Here is an 18,012-nt window from a genome sequence, read left to right as displayed (position 1 = left end):
AATTTTGTAACCATCTGTTAATGAAACTTCTATGCAGATATTGATCAATATATATTATGTAATTTATTGACAAGTGTCTTGCATTTGTTGAAAGTATAATAAACATCTTAACACTATCATATATCTGCAAAGAATTAAAAAAAAAGTTTGTTTTTTCTTTAACTTTCCTGTTTCATCTATTTGTTATCCATTCTTATTTAATTTTACCTCGATAAATTTTCTCAGAACGTTCATATTAATAGATTTTAATGAAAAAAAATAAAATGGAGCAAAATATCAAATCGCATAGTTACGGGTCTACTCTTATAGTTGAGACAAAAAATATCTCTCTCTGTCTCTATCGATCTCTGAACGCGCAATACAGGGTCGCGTTTATTAATATAAACTTTATATAGTATAGAACTATATGGATTTCATTTCTATTATTAGAGTTGCGTTCAAAAATCTACTCATCCATTAGAGCAGTTTTTGATTGACCAATCAAGACAGAGGAATGTTTTTGCTACTTCTATTCTGTTTGGTCAATCAAACGCTATTCCATTCGTAGTAAATTTTTGAACGCACCTGTACCAAGATAAATGTTCTACGTTCTACGAAATGCGACGCGGGCGGAATGGACATTATCAGGTTTCCCTTTACTTCGTACTCTTTGCAGTACGTTAACTAACGTCCTTAGACAAATTTGTCGATATATCCAACTTATACATGGCAATATTGTAATAATAATTACGCAGTTGTAAAGGAGAAACAATTGCAGAAGCGTGATATTCGTTTGATATTACACTCGAAATGTCGACAGATCACAAAGGTGGAAAAGGTTACACTCCTTTACCGCAGAGTATAAGCAATACCGATACCGAGGATGAAGAAGAACGTTTAACTCGACCTAATCATATTACTTATCAGATCGACAATACTGCGACAATAGCTGTAAGAAATATTAATAATTAATATATGACAAATATTAATAAATAAATATAAAAAATATACCTGTCAAAACAATGTTTATAAAATTTAACTTGAGTCTTCAAAGTTAAAATATCATTAAAGCAAAAATCTATATAAAATTCAGAGAATAAGATTTTATATTATTTAAATTTAAAGATTGAAAAGTATATCTTGAAATTTAAATATAAACCTTATAAATTTACATTGATATATATAATAATTTTTATACATCATATTTAACAGATTTTGTATCTAACAAATGTATTGAGTTTATTTGTATATATTAGCTAAATATTTTGCATATATTTTTATAAAAAAATATATGTTAGAAGACTCGACTATGACTATTGATATACTTGTATTACTTTAAATTCAAAATTTTGTTCAGGAATTACATTCAGGTCATGAAAATGGCATGTTTTGTCCATTGGATGAAACACAAAATCTAGGAAATAGCACAAGAAGTAGACAAAACACAATTAAATGTTATCAGGATGATATACCGGTAATGATAATTGAAGAAAGTGAACAGAATGATTTTTGGAAAAGAAGAGATATGTCACCAATAAGGCGGTTCTGCCTATTTGCGTCTATACTATTATGCATTGTTACAATAGTTATTTTTTTGTATGTATTACCTTGTGACAGTTCAATGATTTGTCCACCAATTATTGAATCACAATCATCTATATCATGGGATAAAACTCTACAAGATGTTGGTAAGTTTATTATTACTGTAAACTATGCATACTTGTATATAATATTTTCAATTCTTTTTCTCTTTTGAAATAAATAATTGTAAAAATATGTACAATTATTCATATTGCATGTGATCTACGTTAAGTATTACTAATTATTATTTCATTAAATGTCAAATGTTTGATACATTATCTAGTATAAAATAATTCAAAATGTTTTTTTTATATTATTAAATATACAGAAATACATGGGCCTATTACTACAGTACCTGGATCTCCATACAATCTGATATTTCTTCTACGTGGCGAACAATACAGAGAAAATGATACAAAGAATACAATGATACAAAGACAAATACCTCCAGAAGGAGGAGGAGTTATATCAATGCAAGGGAATAGTGGGTTGCCACTATGGTTGGTTCCATTAAAAAAATCACCTCTTATTATAGATTGTGCTAGTATTGATATTGATCAATCTGGGAAACCTGATTGCATTGTCGCTGGTGAACAAGGCCTGCTTGTTAGTATAGAACCAATTGCTGGAACGATTCATTGGAGTGCCACAACTCATACATTTCCCAAATTACCAATTATTCTACCAGATATTAATGCAGATAATGTTGAAGATTTATTAAGTGTAGCAGTAGATGATGCAAATGTATTGTACCTTGCTTTTCTATCTGGCAAGACTGGTCAATTATTGAAACAATATTCAGTCGATAATTGCACTTCTATTGATATATATAATCTTGTCTCTAACAACCAGATACTTTATAATTGTTATGATGGCAATGGAAAACGTATGTATGCTACAAATATATACTTTATATTTTAAATTTTAAAATGTCTATATATTATACTGTTATTAATAAGTGCTTATTTGTTGCAGCTGTGTCGAGAGCCATGACTTTGAAACTTTTATTCCATAATGTAAAAATGCAAGAAATATATAGAAAAAAATTTATAGCAGAATTAAAATCAGCACGATTGTTTGAGATAGTAAAACAATATGATAAGAAATATAGTTGGAAGCCTACACCTTATCACCATTTGACTATAGAAAACGAAGGAGTATGTCCAGGCCAACTTTGCCGCGCTAGTGTAAATTTAACACTGCAAAAATTGACAAACGAATCGATAATCATTTGGGATCACGTGAGTTCGAACGCGTTTGCATCAAAGCCAGTATTTTTAATGACTTTGGGTAAACCTTATACTTTCGGATTTACCATTAAATTTTGGCAATGGATAGATTTATTATCTGACCACACAGAAAAAGCGACTGTTACAGAGCAAAGGCTTGTAGAAAGAGTCCTAATAGTTCTTGTAAACTACACAGATGTTCAAGCTATTAATGCTAGTCAAAGTGATGTAACACTAATGTGCCATGGATTTGATTGTCAACCAAATTTAAATTCACGAAATCAATTTAGCTCTATTTCAATCGAATACATCAATAACAATGAATTTCCGGAATTAATAAGCTATTGGTCTTCATACAATGTAGATTCAACGAAAGGATTGACATCGAAAATACAAGTTATAAAAATGGATTCACTAATGTCTAATTTAATACATGAAGATGTTTAGAATTTTATCAGATGACTTTCAATCATTATATCGCGTTCTGTAATATATTCGCATTTTGTTGTTGAATAATTTATAATTTTACTATTACAGCATGCAGTAATCCCTGTTAAAATATTTTTTTGTAATCAAAATATTGCAAATCATAGATTAATTTGATAGTATAAAAATCTGTTAGTTTTTTTCTGTTTTTATCATATTAATTAATGATTACATTGATGAAATGATTATATTAATGATTACAATGTAATTAATGACATTTTATTATATTTATTAGTTCCTAAATTTATACATTGTATGTACTTATATTTGTACTTTGTAATTTAAAATTGAGTCAGAAAAATATGTGTATAGTAGCAAATTATTTATTGTGAATTAAGTTTTATTTTTTTTTTGTATTATACTTGCAATGGTGCCTTGAATCAAGTTGTATATACTTATTATGCATATATTTATCTATATATAAAGTATGAACAAAATTTTTATGTTTTAACCAAGTATATTCTTTGAGAGCTTAAAAACGTTAAAGAGTATATTTTTCCGCCTAAATAGTTTTAGAATGTCTACATTTTTTACGAATTTTAATATAAGTATGTAAACATTAATTATAAAATATGAGTGTTTCATACATATACAAGCAATATCGCGCAGTATTATGAGTTAGATTATTATTGTGTCTTCTTCAACATTAATTTTAATTCATTGAACCTTAAATTTTCAGTATTATTAATTTAGTATTATTAATCACTTATTTGATAGATTGGAAAATAATTGGTAATAGAATTTATAACAATTATTACAAAAAACCAAAATATTTATTCAAAACAATGAAAATATATGTATGTATGTGTGGGTGTATGTATGTTTGTGATATTTTAATTTAATAACAAAAGTATGTCACAAAAACAAATTAAAAGTAGTGCAGACATTAATTTAGATTAAGTTCACACACTTGACAAAGATATACTATCGATAAGGAAGTTTGAATATTATATGTTTGAATATTAAAACAATCATAATTGTATCAATGTTGCTTGCTTCTTTAGAAAGAGAGTGTGAGCAGAGCAAGAATGAGAGTAAGAGCAAATGTTTGTTTATGTTATGTATATTAAATCTAATATACAAATATATCTAGTTTTATTTAACATATAATTATGTTATCAAGGATTAAAACTTATTGCAACAAATAAGATAATGCAACAAAAAAATGTAAGAAATAGAAACATGAATTTTGATTTTATCTTACATAAAATAAAAAGAAAATTAAATACAATGTGAGTGAATTAATTTTTATGATACTTTAAATAAAATATTCCCAATCTAAAATATAATATCGAAGATTTCTCTTTCACAGAGGAATGAAGTCTCAAATTGCAACTTTACAAAAACAAGAAAAAATGTTAAAATTTGTATCTTGCATAAGAATGTAATTTTCATTTTGAACAAGGCATTAGAAATATTTCCAGATTTACAAAATACTAATTCCTGATTTTGACATTGTAATTTAGTATTGAATTTGAGAATCGTTATCGAATTGATTTGAATAAACTCAATTACATATAAATCATATTATTTATTATTATGATTAATGAACTTGTTATTTTAGATAAAAATTTTAAATTATTTTTTTTATAACATTTCTATCTTTGTATTTACTAATGCACCATAGTCTAACAATATCAATATAACAAAAATATTTCACTAAAGATATTACATTTTGCGATTTTTACAATAATTAATTAGATGTTAATTTAAAAAGATCAACCAATTCATACTTCATTTTTTAAATAATTATTTTATGCTGAAAAACATTTTATTATATGCAAATTATGTAAAATTATTATATACAAATCTAAATTAAATTTAAAATTTCAAAAATTAGCGGGCCTACGTTTCTGCGCATGCGCAGAAATTTGTCTATTTACTACGTTATTTCATTGGCCGTATTCAACGGACTCAACAATTGGACAACATTACTAGATTTTCCAACGTAGTTCGATGCTGATTGGTTGGACCTGAAAATAGAAACCAATCATATTTGATTGCTATTTATCGGTTGAGTCTGCTGATTGAGATATTATTTCTATATTGTTTCTTCCTCTTGTTGCGCGCGCACGAGCGATAATAATTATAGTATTCACAATACTCAACAATGGGCAGAGATATCAAATTACAAGCGCAAAAAAAATTTGAAACAAATAAATGTTCACAAAAATTGAACACATTCATTTGTCGTCGATTTTTCATTGATTTCATGTATGTACATGTGTATGTGTATATATCTTCGATTTATTAGTCGTTCGTGTGAGAATTTCAACATTGGCTGCGTTCAGCAGGAAAGATGCTTTGCGACTGTATAAAATTCGTGAATTTGATTGGTGTATACTCTTAGATTCAGCTAAAATTAAGAGCATATACCAATCAGACTCACGAATTTTACAACCGATGTAAAACAGCTTTTTCTGCTGAATGCAGCCATTCTTGCCATCAACTGGTATAAAGTATTGCAAATAATTTAACAATTCAAAGGAAGCGAGTAAGGAAGAGAGAACAATAAAGATGAGATGAGGAAAAGAGAGGCGATAAACGATTGTATTGTACTGTATCGCAAATGAATATATAAAATTCTGTATTAGAACTTGAATCCGGGAACCTGTCGGGAAGCTGTCACTTTGCCGCCTCAGCCACTCTCCTTTAATTTGGTTGTCACAACAATAGGTGCGCATATATGTCATCGACATAAAAAGTGTTAAGAAAATATTTATGTTTATATTTATATTTTTAGAAATGGCGACATATACTCCAGGGGAATATGTCGATATGATTATTACATACGGAATAGCCGAAGAAAATTCCAATGACGCGGCTCGTATTTACGCGGAGCGATTTCCTGATCGTGACCAACATCCGGACAGTAAGACAATTTTAAGGTGTGTTAAACGTGCAAAAGAAACAGGAGATCTAAGAGTCTCAGAGCGGGAAAATGCTGATGCCGACGAAGAAAGAATTCTACGAGAGTTTAAAGAACATCCCAACAGCAGTGTACGTGGTGTGGCTGAGAAGCTTGGTGTCTCACGATACATGGTGCATCGTATTATACGTCAGAACAGAATACGTCCATCTGCTGAGTAGCGAGTACAACTTTTGGTGACACAACAACTCGCTTCACTATGCCAGGAGAATCTCTTATTTGCATTGCTACATAACTCTGTTCATAAGTTTAACCCTATTGCGAGATGGTTCTGCACAAAAACTATTGATATTTCATATGCATAAACAATACCAGATTGAAAATTTCAAAAGTTAGCATACTAATTTTTACTACTAATTTTTAATATTAAGCTAATCAAATATTTGATATGCATTGATTTGAAATGTGTTTTAAGCATATTATGACTGCAGACATTTCATCTATCACACTATAGATTTGTTACTATAAATTTGTTACTATAAATACTTAGAATAAGGAATTTAAATCAATAAGAAAAATAAAATTAGAAGTAGAGATAGATGTGGAAAAAAATATCGCGGTTTTCTCTTTTGTTCAGGCTTTTAAAATTCAACAAAGAAATGGGAACATCTCATCTACATATACAATCTTCCAGTCATGCTATATTTTGCAACATCACTCGATACACCGGATGTTAAGAAATTCTAATATGAAACTTTAATATAAAAAAATTTATTTTATGAGAACTCGACTTTACAGTGAAATGCTAAGTTTGTTTTGAAAAAATTTTTTAAATATGAAACAAGAATTATGAATTGATCTTTATTATTTTTAATCATATGATCTCGATAAAAATAGACTTTTACATGCTAGGCAACGGGTAATAAGAATAATAACGAGGAATAAAAACTATTCATAGAAACAGAATAGGTTAGTCTATTTTCTGTTGCTTAACATTATGCAAAAGCCTTAATCAAGCATGAAGTGAAAATCCATCCTTATTTCTCTCGCGCTTTTATTCACACGAATTGGCTGATTTTTAAAATTAATATTATATTTAATTAAAAATAACTATTGTGAAAATCGCAAAATGATAAAGGACTTTCGTACTCTGTTAAATCTGGTCTATCACGCGACGGATGAGATAAAGTCATTAGATTAACAAAGTACCGCAATTTTGATCTCAATAAGATAAGCTGGAGCAAAAATGGCGTCCGATAGTATAGATATAGGCTGTGATTGTTGCATTTCTCCACGCAACAACCTGGCATTTTTGATATTTTCTTCTTTTTCTGCGCAACAGAAGGAGTTTTCTCATCTCACACACAACAGGATACAGGACAAACCAGGATCAAGGTTAGAAAAATTGCACTTAGTATAGATAGCTACACAAAGTGTGCACTATCGGACGCCATTTTTGCTCCATCTTATCTTATTGAGATCAAAATTGCGGTACTTTGTTAATCTAGTGACTTTACCCGCGAGAATGTCAAGGTTCGTTCGAACGCGTGACGCGCGTAAGCATAATACACGCATGTATGTGCGCCAACAGCTCTTTTAAGAAAATACTCAGGACTGAAACAGCTTCACCAACTGGTCAATTGACGAGTTTTTTGTATCAGTGATTGGTAGAACTGTCTCATATATGAAATAGTTGAATTGAACTTTTTTGAAAAGTTTATTCGTCGTTGTCGCGATATTAACGTCTGAAATAAGTGGAATATATTCGTAAGTTATATACAATTTTATTATTAATAAATAGTTGATTGCTCTCGAAATACGATACTCGATTATACGATAGGAATCAAAATCATAAATTATTACTTTGTTGCAATCTTTACGAGCAATGATTATTCTTCTATTTCTTTTCTATCCTAATATATATGTGTACACACACACACACATTTAGAATTCTAATATAATAAATAAATATTCTCTCTGATATCATTTGATCTAAATATAATTTGATTCAGAACGCGCAATAAAACGATCGAATAAAAATCGGATAATTAACATAATGGAAATATATATTTTTAAAGTTATATACAAGTGTATTTATATACAAGTATATTTTTAAAGTCACACACACACACACACACACACACTCACTCACTCACACGTACACTAAGAAAAAAAAGTTGTTAACTCGACTAAACCGTTTAACTAAATTATTATTTTTTAAATTAAAATATTGAAATATTTAAGTTAAATAAATGTCATGTTAGATTTATAATAGTTAAATATTCCAGTTAAAAAGATAATAATTTAGTTAAATGGTTTAGTTAAGTTAACAACTTTTTCTTTTTCAATTAGTCTTTTCTCTGTCTACTATTTGATTGTTTTATTACGCTTTTACAAGGTCAGGTTCTATAATGTAACTTTTAATTTTGTATTTCATATGAAATTATTATTTTAAACATAATAATTTTCTTTCTTTGCATTTCTATCATGAATAGACATTTCCAACCTTTACTAAAAAAACTAAAAATATCCCTCAATTCTTTCTCTCTTCGGACAATTTATTTACATTTATATATAATTCTCTTTATTCTTTTAAAAATGAACATCGAGAACAAGGTACACGAGTATTGTAAATGTCAAAAAATGATCGCGCGAATATTATAGATGTGAATATATAAAAATAAATGCAATATACTATGAATTTTCTATGTTATATATTGAATCGAAATTGCACAAAAGAGGAAAAGAAGAACAAGCCTATGAATAGACATTTCCATTTTTTATTAAAAAAAAAATTAAAAATATCTCTCAATTTTTTCTCTCTTTCTTCGGGCAGGCCTACATATATGACCAATATGATTAATTGATTCCATCTTTATATATTTATCATTATGTGCTATTAATTAAAGCCGTAGACAATATTCAGAAATCAAAGTTGTGCGAACGTTGCGCGCAGGAATGGCCATGCGCAGAAACGAATGCGCACTGGTTCGGCCGCCATGTTGGCGCGTGACTGCTACGTCACTGCTACGTCACTGCTACGTCATACGCGTCATACGTGACTCGGAGTCATACGCAGTTACACGGATCGTCGTACGTCCGCATTTTTCGTGTCTTTTAACCGTTTTTAAACGAATATCGCGAGTGAACGAGCGTCGAAAGTGTCCAAGGATGATCGCGCGACTTTTATAGTGTGTCGATGGAAACGCGCGATAGCGATTTTTGACGATATTCAGTGATGGCGTCATCGCGAAGATGGAGCGAAGTTGCGTCGCGTTATTCGCGCCCTTGATGATGATTATCGGATGCGAGCGAGTATCGGGAGTGCGGAATACAGTGTCGCGCGTTCGCGTTGATGATATCGTGTGAGTTTGTGCGCATCAAGATCGGAATTGGACGTCCCGAGGCGAGCGAGTGGAGCGGCCTGTGTGGAACAGCCGGTAAACGGTGAGTAGATTTGATTTATAATATTTGCGTGACAATTCATGCTCATTCGACGCTTATACAGCATCGCGATGTCTCGAATTACGTTCGAACAAATCGGCGCCGCATAATTCGATGCGATGCCGTGCAATTCAAATAAAGTCGATCGCGTGAAGATGATTAGGCTAGAAGCGATTTCAAATTTATTTTGTATACGCGCAGTGCTGCACAGCCTATCTCGTAGGTCTGCCAACTGTACGATAAATTTTTTCGATCTAACCTAACCTAACCTAACCTCTCAATGCTTTGGATGTCGAATGTAAACACAAGCGTATGCTGCCTGGATTTTATCATGCTTTCAAAAATAATATTTAATTATTTAATTAATGTATTACATTTTATTACGTAGTATATTAATCGTATTAAATGTGCGACGTACAGTTTTACACATTTTAATGAGAAGCATATAATATAATTGGTTAAGTTAGATTAAATTAAAACAAGCTGCTGTGATTAATTTAACGTAATAGGATTAATTTAACGAATGTGCAGCTATTGAAGTTACATGATTGTGGACACATTTTTAAAGTAATCATGAGTGTCTTATCTCATCTTGATTATATGAAATTAAAATATAAAATATTTATGTATTCCACATTAACGTTATTCATTACAAGTACTATATTACTTTTCTTATATCTCAATCATATTTTATCGATGAAGCTTTTCATATATCGCAGACAATATGATACTGTGTGTGGAATTTTACACAGGTAATACATGGCACAAAAATAATTTGTTCTCAAGTATTGTGCGCATTTCTCAAAAATAAATCAAATTAAATTATTTTAAGTAGGATCCAAAAATCACTACATTGCCAGGATTGTATCTTATTATAACTGCGATATTATCACCTTTTAATATGTATGCGCAGTACTACATACATAAAATATATAAATTTATTTGAAACGTACAGAAATCTTTATCTTATTTATAATATTTATGATATAAAAGAAAATTGCAACTCTAATGAAACAGAGCGGTGGAATAATTGGTTTATACTTATGCTGGTCTACAATATTTATCCTTTTTTCATTATTAGATTTTTGGTGCTTTTTTTATTATACAGATGTTATCTGTAAATATAGTACTTGTAATGTTGCTTCTGTATCACTGTAAGCACACAAAAATGATAGCATTTGCAGGTAATTATGTTATACTTATATATCATAAGAAAGAGAAAATAAAATTAAAGTTGAATATTGAATGTGCTTTAAAGTAAATTTCATCTAAATAAATAAATGCATAAATGTGCGCCTCACATGCCTCATGAAAAAAATACATAATATTAATTTTTATGTATTATTTTTAGATTTTTATTCTTTTAAATTCTCTAGATGCACTTTTCATTTCTCCTCTCTTTCTTTCGAACTACTAAATATAGATCTATCATTTTTAATATACATCTGTCATTTTTAGTGTACATTATTGCAGTAAGTGGAATAATGAGCAAATTTTTTGGCACATTTAAAATGTACAGGAAAGTTTTATCTGATGCGTTTTTTTCAATAGAAATATCTGAAAAAAATGCATACGTCTTTTTTAATCTTAGTCTTTCTAAATAAAAATTAGAATAATAAATTTGCAAAGTAATTTGCTTTAATATATTTTTATTGCAACATATGAAGCAAAGTACTCAAGGTGCATCACTATGAAAACATCGATAGAATAAAAAATACATCGCATACAAAAAAATTAAAATATTTACATTACATATTTGATATTTCTGCAAATATTTCCATTATTTTGAGATTGATTTGTTTCATGATATATTGCAATAATTAAAGTATGATTTCTGATATAATCTGTCATGAGACTGCAGAGAAAGCCAGCTTTAATTCTTTATTTTGTTCAATATTTTTAATAATATAATAATTAAATTAAAGTTCTATGAAAATATGCTTGAAATACTAAATAAAAAAGATTGTTTCTTATGTACAATCTTATACAGTTTAAGTGAACAAAAAATTATTGTTAATAATATACATATATAAATATACATATATACATATATAATATAATATACATATATAATATACATATATAAATTGATAATTAAATAAAACAATTAATTAATTAATCGACAATCCACGTTTTTTTTTAGCTTTATGTCTAACATATATATATATGTATATTTTTATAAATAAAAAATGTTTCTTTCTAATATAAATTAAATAAAAAGTATAATATGCCTTTAAATACTTTATATACATACCTGTTGCAATAAACCAATAAAGAATGCTTTTACATTCCTCCTTGTACTTTGGCATACATATCCTTTATGCCAATTATCTCGCAACATGCTTTTATCGCATGATGACAAACAAGCCATTATCCTTCATGAATTTTCTTTACAAATATTTTTATATTCTCAAACTGTGTAAAGAAATCATATAACACTGAAAAATACAAAGTGATATTAAAAGAGAAGAAATAAATTTTATATTATATAGTATTGACAATTATTTTCTTACCAGTGTATTCCTTATATGTATATAAGGAATATACATTAGTCTTTGACCAGCCCTATTTTTAACCGTTTTTAGGGATGCTTTGGCTTTTGATAACGTAAATCCAGCTAATCCATTTCCATTTCCAGTTACTATAAAAGAACTGATTCTAGTCTTACGTGCTAAATTACCGGTCATACAAGTTATCATTTTGTTTTGCAAAATCCAGGTTTCAAAACTTTCAAATGTATCTGCAGAAAACAAAGATATTAATTATATAAGATTCTAATATTTAGAACTGAAACATCAAAAAAAAAAAATTGAAAATAGGCATCGTATCACATGATTTTTGTATGTATGTGATTTAAGTGTGCACTGGGTCTGTTCTTTTTAGCTGCACTGCTGCACTAGTGCAATAAGTTAGAAAGAGATAAACATACTTTCTTTCACTCTAACTAATTGCACTAGTGCAGTAGTGCAGCTAAAAAGAACAGTCTCACTATTTGCACTATCGGACGCCATTTTTGCTCCATCTTATCTTATTGAGATCAAAATTGCGGTACTTTGTGAATCTAGTGACTTTAGGGTGAGAATTATTATCGGACACCTTTTATATAACACTACTGCGCATGCGTTAAAAATTACGCACGCGCTATTATGGGTCTGTTCTTTTTTGCTGCACTAGTGCAAGTTAGAATGAGACAAACATACTTTCTGTCACTCTAATTAATTGCACTAGTGCAGCAGTGCAGCTAAAAAGAACAGTCCCTATATATTTTGTACTCCTAAAGGTGCAATTTCATTGACGCTAAAAAGTAGCGTCAACCATTGGTTGAACAAAGAAGCAACTACTTACTTCTTTGTTCAACCAATGGTTGACGCTACTTTTTAGCGTCAATGAAATTGCACCTTAACTCCTACTCTTCTTTTATCCTATGTTTACGATGTGACAGGATCATTTTGCCGAAGTATGACTGGGTTTGCATAATTCCATAATTGCAGCCTGTTTGCTCACTTATCGCAGCAGAACAATATGAAACGTCCTCGTACCCACAATTCCTGTCGCTAAGAAAAGAAATGTGAATACATGAAGAAAACGCGTAAAGAACGGTCGAGGCTACTCAGTTTCATATTATGACATTTGACAGAATATTTCACGATGTTTAAACGGCCTGAGGACAAGGAAGATTGTCGTGTATCTGCGAAAAGGGCGAGATTCGAGGCTCCCGGAAGAAATCCGCAGCATAGCAACGCAAAAGAAATTCCTGAGAGCAAAAATGCGCAGCATGACGATCTTTGGGGTGATGATTTCGCCGAAGAGGAAATCCAAGAATTGGATCTGATTGCATCTCAATGTTCGCAGGTACTGCTTCTACGTTGAAAAAAATATTCATTTTAAGAATATGCAATAAAATTCGAAAATGTAATTCAAATTCTTTTTTCAAGACAAGCAATATATTAGACAGTTTCAAACCTTTTGAAAGTGGCTCGCACTCAGTGAAATCAGACTTGCCAGAGAGACCATCCAATATTGCCTGCAGTGAAACATCATGTTTAAAATTACAACCTATGGAAAAATCTAATTTGTATACAGTAAACAAGAATATACAAGGCAAGAGTCAGGATATTCCGGATGTTAATTATTCTCAATTTAAAAATAAATTAATAAATAGAGGAAATCACAATTCAACATTCCAGAGAGAAAGTAACTTTATTCAGGTGTCAGGTAATATTGTTATATACAGAACTAAATAAATAAATGTGAAAAAGTATTTTACTTATATAATTTTTTTATATATATATTTATAGATGATAAGGAATTGGAGAAATTAAAAAATGAAAATAAAAAGTTACTGAATGACTTTATAACCAAAGATGGTGAAACTGTATACTTACGACAGCAATTACAGCAAATTCAGTTACGAACTGAAAATGAAAAATTAGAAAAGTTGCGTTTAATTGAAGAACAAGCAAATAATCATAGATTAGAAATCAGCAGAATTTATAAAGAAAAAGAGCAGTTGAAAACACAATTAGAATTACAAGTAAGCAAATATTTTGTATTTTTGTTTTTTTTATTAAAAGTAGAAATAACATTCATTATTAATTCACAGAATCTAGAAATAGGAAATCTTCAGGAGCGTTGTAAACGATTAGAGTTTGGAAATGTTAAATTAGAAGAACCACAAACATTGTATATGAATACTTCTTTTAAAAGTAAATGCAATACTTCAATTAATCGGTAAGCTGATGCATAGAAAAAAAATGGAAAATATAAATTGATGCAGGTTAAGTTTTATTATTAAAGGCAATATTTAAAATACATATTTAATCGATTTTAATTCAACAGATCGATAAATATGAAAAGTTCAATTAAAGAAGTATGTGTACAAGCTGATCTTTACAAGAAAACCAATTATCAACTTCAGACATGTAGTACTTGTGAGTATGATAAAAAATATATATAAATTATATGTTATTAAACTTCATATAATTTCTTAGTATTTGAAATATTCTTTAGATTTTCCACTTGCGGGAATTTCAGAATTAATGTTTGAAGCATCATTACCAGAAAAACCTATTATTAATATCAAGGTCATAGAAAAGACTGGAAGGAGAAATTTACCTATTTTGCAAGAAGAAGAAACATTTAGGATTTTTGGTAAATAGAGATATAATTATTGTAAAATATAATAATTATTATAATTATTGTTCTATAAAAAAATATATAAATACAATTGCTTTTTTATATATTGCAGAAAATCCCGATTTGGTAAAACCGGTAATTACTATAGTAGATGAAAAAAAATTGACAATAGAATTTGTTTTACCTGAAATTGCAGCCATTGAGAGGAAAGCTAATATTGAAATAGAATCAGAAAAATGTATACCAATAATTAATAAGGTATATAAAAGAATTGAATTTACTTAGTTCAATTCACTTAAATGTAACATTACAATGAGTTTATATAAAATTACAATGAAAACAATATTTGTATGCATATTCAAGTTACATATTTTTAGCTAGTTTTGACCGCAAGGGAGTTAATGCTGAATGTTGTAGAGATTTTACGAATGATTTTTCAAGCTATGAGAAATGATGATATTCGAGATATGAATGATTTATATTTTTCTAATGTCTATGAGAATCATAATATTTGTATCAAGTCTGAATGCGAAGCAAACGCATGGCATGAAGGAGAACGCGGTATCGAGGCGAGAAGATTACTCGGTGCACTTTCACATATCAGTTTGGAATCATCATATTTAAGCAATTACTTGGCAGGAAAATCGTTACTGCTCACACATAATGATGAGTGCTATAATCGTTATTTACCACAAATGGCTCGTTATAATGCATGGTCGAAAAGAAATCACGAATTTGAAATTCTTGAGATCATTCTAGAATGCGTTACTTTAATAGGGCGTGTTGTAAGTACATATTGTATTTTTTAAGATATGTAATTTTTTATTAGTCAAAATATTTATATTTTTGACAATTTTAATATTATTTATTTTTAAATATTATTACTTGCAGAGAAGATCTCATCAATTTACTGGTCTTATAAATGCAATAATAAAAGTACTGTGTAATGTACAACGGAAAATAGGTTACTGTAAGAAAGGGTACGGCAATATTATCCTCATGATTAAATGTTTGCAAATTTATATTAAATAAGATTATCTTTTCAGATTAGAATACATTTGTCTTATTTTCAAAGAGCTTGTATTCTCAAGGCCACTATCAATCTGTTATGTTTCATTAGTAGATTTTCTAATGATTTTCAGTAAATGCTACACTGAATTTGTACCAAAACTCTGCAGTAATTCACGTAAATATTATTGCGCATATCTAATAAAAGATTTCTATATTAATTAACATTATGATATTAATTATCATTATTTGAACAGAATCAATGGCAGTAAAAGGTTGGAAAGGTGCTTTACATTTTACACCAGGTAATTATACACACACACACACACATACACACACATATATTATGCCATTTTGAAATAATGTTCATAAAATTTGATATTTTCAGAATATCTTTTTTTCGTTATTATGATATATTTAGTTTATTTTAAAAAGAACAGATATAATGACAAATACACATTTTATGATTTCAGATGCTTGTGTTTTACAAATTCTTATGATGCAACTAGAGCACTTTCATCCAGATTTTCTCACTATTATAAATATAACCTATGGATTAATATCGTCTGTATGGGATATTTTGCAGACAAATAATAATTCATTAAGGATTGAAAATTCAGAATCGTGTAACTGTTATATGAAATTATTACGAATTACAATTAATATGTTGAAAAAATCTTCTGAAACCAAATTAGATATAATCAATAATACTGAGTGGCAGAATTCATTTTCTGCTACTAAAAAATGTTATATCTTAAAGAAAATTAATTATAAAAATTATACATGTCAGACAAAATGTAGCAGGCAGAGTATTGAAAATGATCTGTCTGATACATACCCTGAAAAATTGGATCAAAATTTTTGGCTTGGTATAAAAAAGATTCAACACAAAATATTAAAAGAGGGCATCAAATTTCTATCTCATCTCGCAATTTGTAATCCAGAATTTCTTACCTATTCATCCGACATGGAAGATATGTTTAATTTATTTATACGAAACATTGCTTTCTTCGATGACTTGATACTTCATGAAAATGAACGTAAGTATCATAAGAATCACAATATATATTGTGTTATTGTATAATATGAATCTATTTTAATACATTTTAAACAGAATGTTTCAGAAATAAGCATTTAAACATTATCACTTTAGAATAAAAAACTTTATTATATAACCAGACAATAATTAATTAAAGAAAAATTTCAATTAATTTGAAAAAATGTTTTCATGTTTACCTGAAACATTCTTTAGATTTTATTGTAAATGATATATACAAGGTGTCCGGAAAATCGCCCGCAGTGCTTCGGGAAGTGATTTGGGACCCAAAAAGAAGTAAAATTATATAAACATAGATTCGGAAATAAATCCGATTTATAGCCACTTTTATGTTAAAAAAAATAATTAAAAATCGTAATTTATAATCCTCTTGGCATCCTTTTTTAAATTTTAAATTTTTTAATTCAAAATTTGAAATTAAATTTTCAAATTTAAATTCAAAATTTAAATTTCAATTTAAAATTAAAATTAAAATTTTTCAATTTAAACAAGCGGACTATAAATTACGATTTTTTAAACATAAAAGTGGCTATAATTCGGAAACGACTTATTTCTGGACCTATGTTTATATAGCTTTTTTTCTTTCTTTTTGAATCCCGAATGAATTACTTCCCAAAGTACTGCGGGCAATTTTCCAGACAACCTGTATATATGTATATGTATATATATTTTCTTACTGCTTAGGAGAAGCATTAGATATTATAAAAATTACACTGTTTAATAAAAGTATACAAAGTGAAGCTGAAATACCCCATGAAGATATACATGTTTATCAATTGAACATTAGAAATTTTAAAAAGAAGATTGTTCCTGGAACCAAGAGAGATCATGTTGAAACAATTAAAGATTATAATAGAATATATATGACTATTAAAGCACTGTACAATTCTAAATCAAAATATAAAGAGAATTAAATTTATAAAATTCTCAAGAGAGATTGTATCCTCATGTTTGTATATATTTATATACACACACATATATACACATATGTATATGTGTTGTTAGTGTGTTTTTCTGCAAGCAAAATGACATTATCAATACTATGTCCGATATAACTGTGACATAATGTCATGTGTTCAAGCATTATACAAGTATATAAACTATCTCATTTATTAATTCTATAACATTTCAAAAAACTTAAAAGAAAAAAACAAAATATAATATTAGATTTTATCATCTGTGATTCTCAGAAAAAAGCAGAAAACAAAATTAAAATGAAAATA

The 18,012-nt window shown here is 28.7% G+C and overlaps 3 protein-coding genes and 1 long non-coding RNA gene across 8 annotated transcripts; 3 read left to right on the top strand and 1 right to left on the bottom strand.

Annotated features, from left to right (window-relative positions):
- Window positions 1-586: 586 nt before the first annotated feature.
- LOC105259303 lies at window positions 587-3,355 on the top strand. Its single transcript, XM_011271170.3, has 4 exons — window positions 587-930; window positions 1,337-1,667; window positions 1,889-2,446; window positions 2,536-3,355. Exons 1-4 carry the CDS (start codon window positions 790-792, stop codon window positions 3,234-3,236), a joined length of 1,731 nt encoding a protein of 576 aa, XP_011269472.2. The 5' UTR covers window positions 587-789; the 3' UTR covers window positions 3,237-3,355.
- Window positions 3,356-5,355: 2,000 nt separating this feature from the next.
- LOC109610576 lies at window positions 5,356-6,962 on the top strand. Of its 4 annotated transcripts, none has more exons than XR_002192930.2 (3): window positions 5,356-5,489; window positions 5,763-5,951; window positions 6,019-6,290. XR_002192930.2 is itself a non-coding variant. In XM_025414856.1 (3 exons), exons 1-3 carry the CDS (start codon window positions 5,575-5,577, stop codon window positions 6,363-6,365), a joined length of 453 nt encoding a protein of 150 aa, XP_025270641.1. In that variant the 5' UTR covers window positions 5,560-5,574; the 3' UTR covers window positions 6,366-6,962. The 4 variants fall into 4 exon arrangements, 1 of the variants encoding a protein (XP_025270641.1); XR_003123675.1 differs by having other exon boundaries at window positions 5,357-5,489; window positions 5,870-5,951; XM_025414856.1 differs by lacking the exon at window positions 5,356-5,489 and adding an exon at window positions 5,560-5,598 and having other exon boundaries at window positions 5,870-5,951; window positions 6,019-6,962.
- A 2,571-nt stretch (window positions 6,963-9,533) lies between these two features.
- Window positions 9,534-17,894, top strand: LOC105259304. Its single transcript, XM_025414825.1, has 14 exons — window positions 9,534-9,591; window positions 13,226-13,440; window positions 13,524-13,803; window positions 13,887-14,122; window positions 14,192-14,319; window positions 14,428-14,519; window positions 14,599-14,739; window positions 14,837-14,982; window positions 15,102-15,509; window positions 15,616-15,704; window positions 15,771-15,910; window positions 15,990-16,037; window positions 16,206-16,772; window positions 17,474-17,894. Exons 2-14 carry the CDS (start codon window positions 13,237-13,239, stop codon window positions 17,701-17,703), a joined length of 2,709 nt encoding a protein of 902 aa, XP_025270610.1. The 5' UTR covers window positions 9,534-9,591; window positions 13,226-13,236; the 3' UTR covers window positions 17,704-17,894.
- LOC112639774 lies at window positions 10,681-12,329 on the bottom strand. 2 transcript variants are annotated; one of them, XR_003123673.1, is made up of 3 exons: window positions 12,102-12,329; window positions 11,843-12,026; window positions 10,681-10,740 (listed from the first exon to the last, which is right to left on the bottom strand). It is a non-coding gene; the product is annotated as an uncharacterized LOC112639774 (long non-coding RNA). The 2 variants fall into 2 exon arrangements; XR_003123674.1 differs by lacking the exon at window positions 10,681-10,740 and adding an exon at window positions 11,134-11,145 and having other exon boundaries at window positions 12,102-12,328.
- Window positions 17,895-18,012: the final 118 nt, after the last annotated feature.

This window comes from Camponotus floridanus, unplaced genomic scaffold (assembly GCF_003227725.1).
Source record: "Camponotus floridanus strain SB8 unplaced genomic scaffold, Cflo_v7.5 scaffold9, whole genome shotgun sequence".
NCBI classification, from domain to species: domain Eukaryota; kingdom Metazoa; phylum Arthropoda; class Insecta; order Hymenoptera; family Formicidae; genus Camponotus; species Camponotus floridanus.
The sequence above is the reverse complement of the archived record's forward strand: the minus strand, read 5'-3'. Positions and strand labels throughout refer to the sequence as shown.

Coding starts and splice junctions, on each gene's coding strand:
- LOC105259303 (XM_011271170.3), top strand. CDS start 790: ATGTCGACAGATCACAAAGGTGGAAAAGGTTACACTCCTTTACCGCAG. Junction 931..1,336: donor ACAATACTGCGACAATAGCT/GTAAGAAATATT, acceptor AATTTTGTTCAG/GAATTACATTCAGGTCATGA. Junction 1,668..1,888: donor TAAAACTCTACAAGATGTTG/GTAAGTTTATTA, acceptor TTAAATATACAG/AAATACATGGGCCTATTACT.
- LOC109610576 (XM_025414856.1), top strand. CDS start 5,575: ATGCTTTGCGACTGTATAAAATTC. Junction 5,599..5,869: donor TTTGCGACTGTATAAAATTC/GTGAATTTGATT, acceptor ATTCTGTATTAG/AACTTGAATCCGGGAACCTG. Junction 5,952..6,018: donor TTTGGTTGTCACAACAATAG/GTGCGCATATAT, acceptor TTATATTTTTAG/AAATGGCGACATATACTCCA.
- LOC105259304 (XM_025414825.1), top strand. CDS start 13,237: ATGTTTAAACGGCCTGAGGACAAGGAAGATTGTCGTGTATCTGCGAAA. Junction 15,911..15,989: donor AAAACTCTGCAGTAATTCAC/GTAAATATTATT, acceptor TTATTTGAACAG/AATCAATGGCAGTAAAAGGT. Junction 16,038..16,205: donor TGCTTTACATTTTACACCAG/GTAATTATACAC, acceptor TTATGATTTCAG/ATGCTTGTGTTTTACAAATT.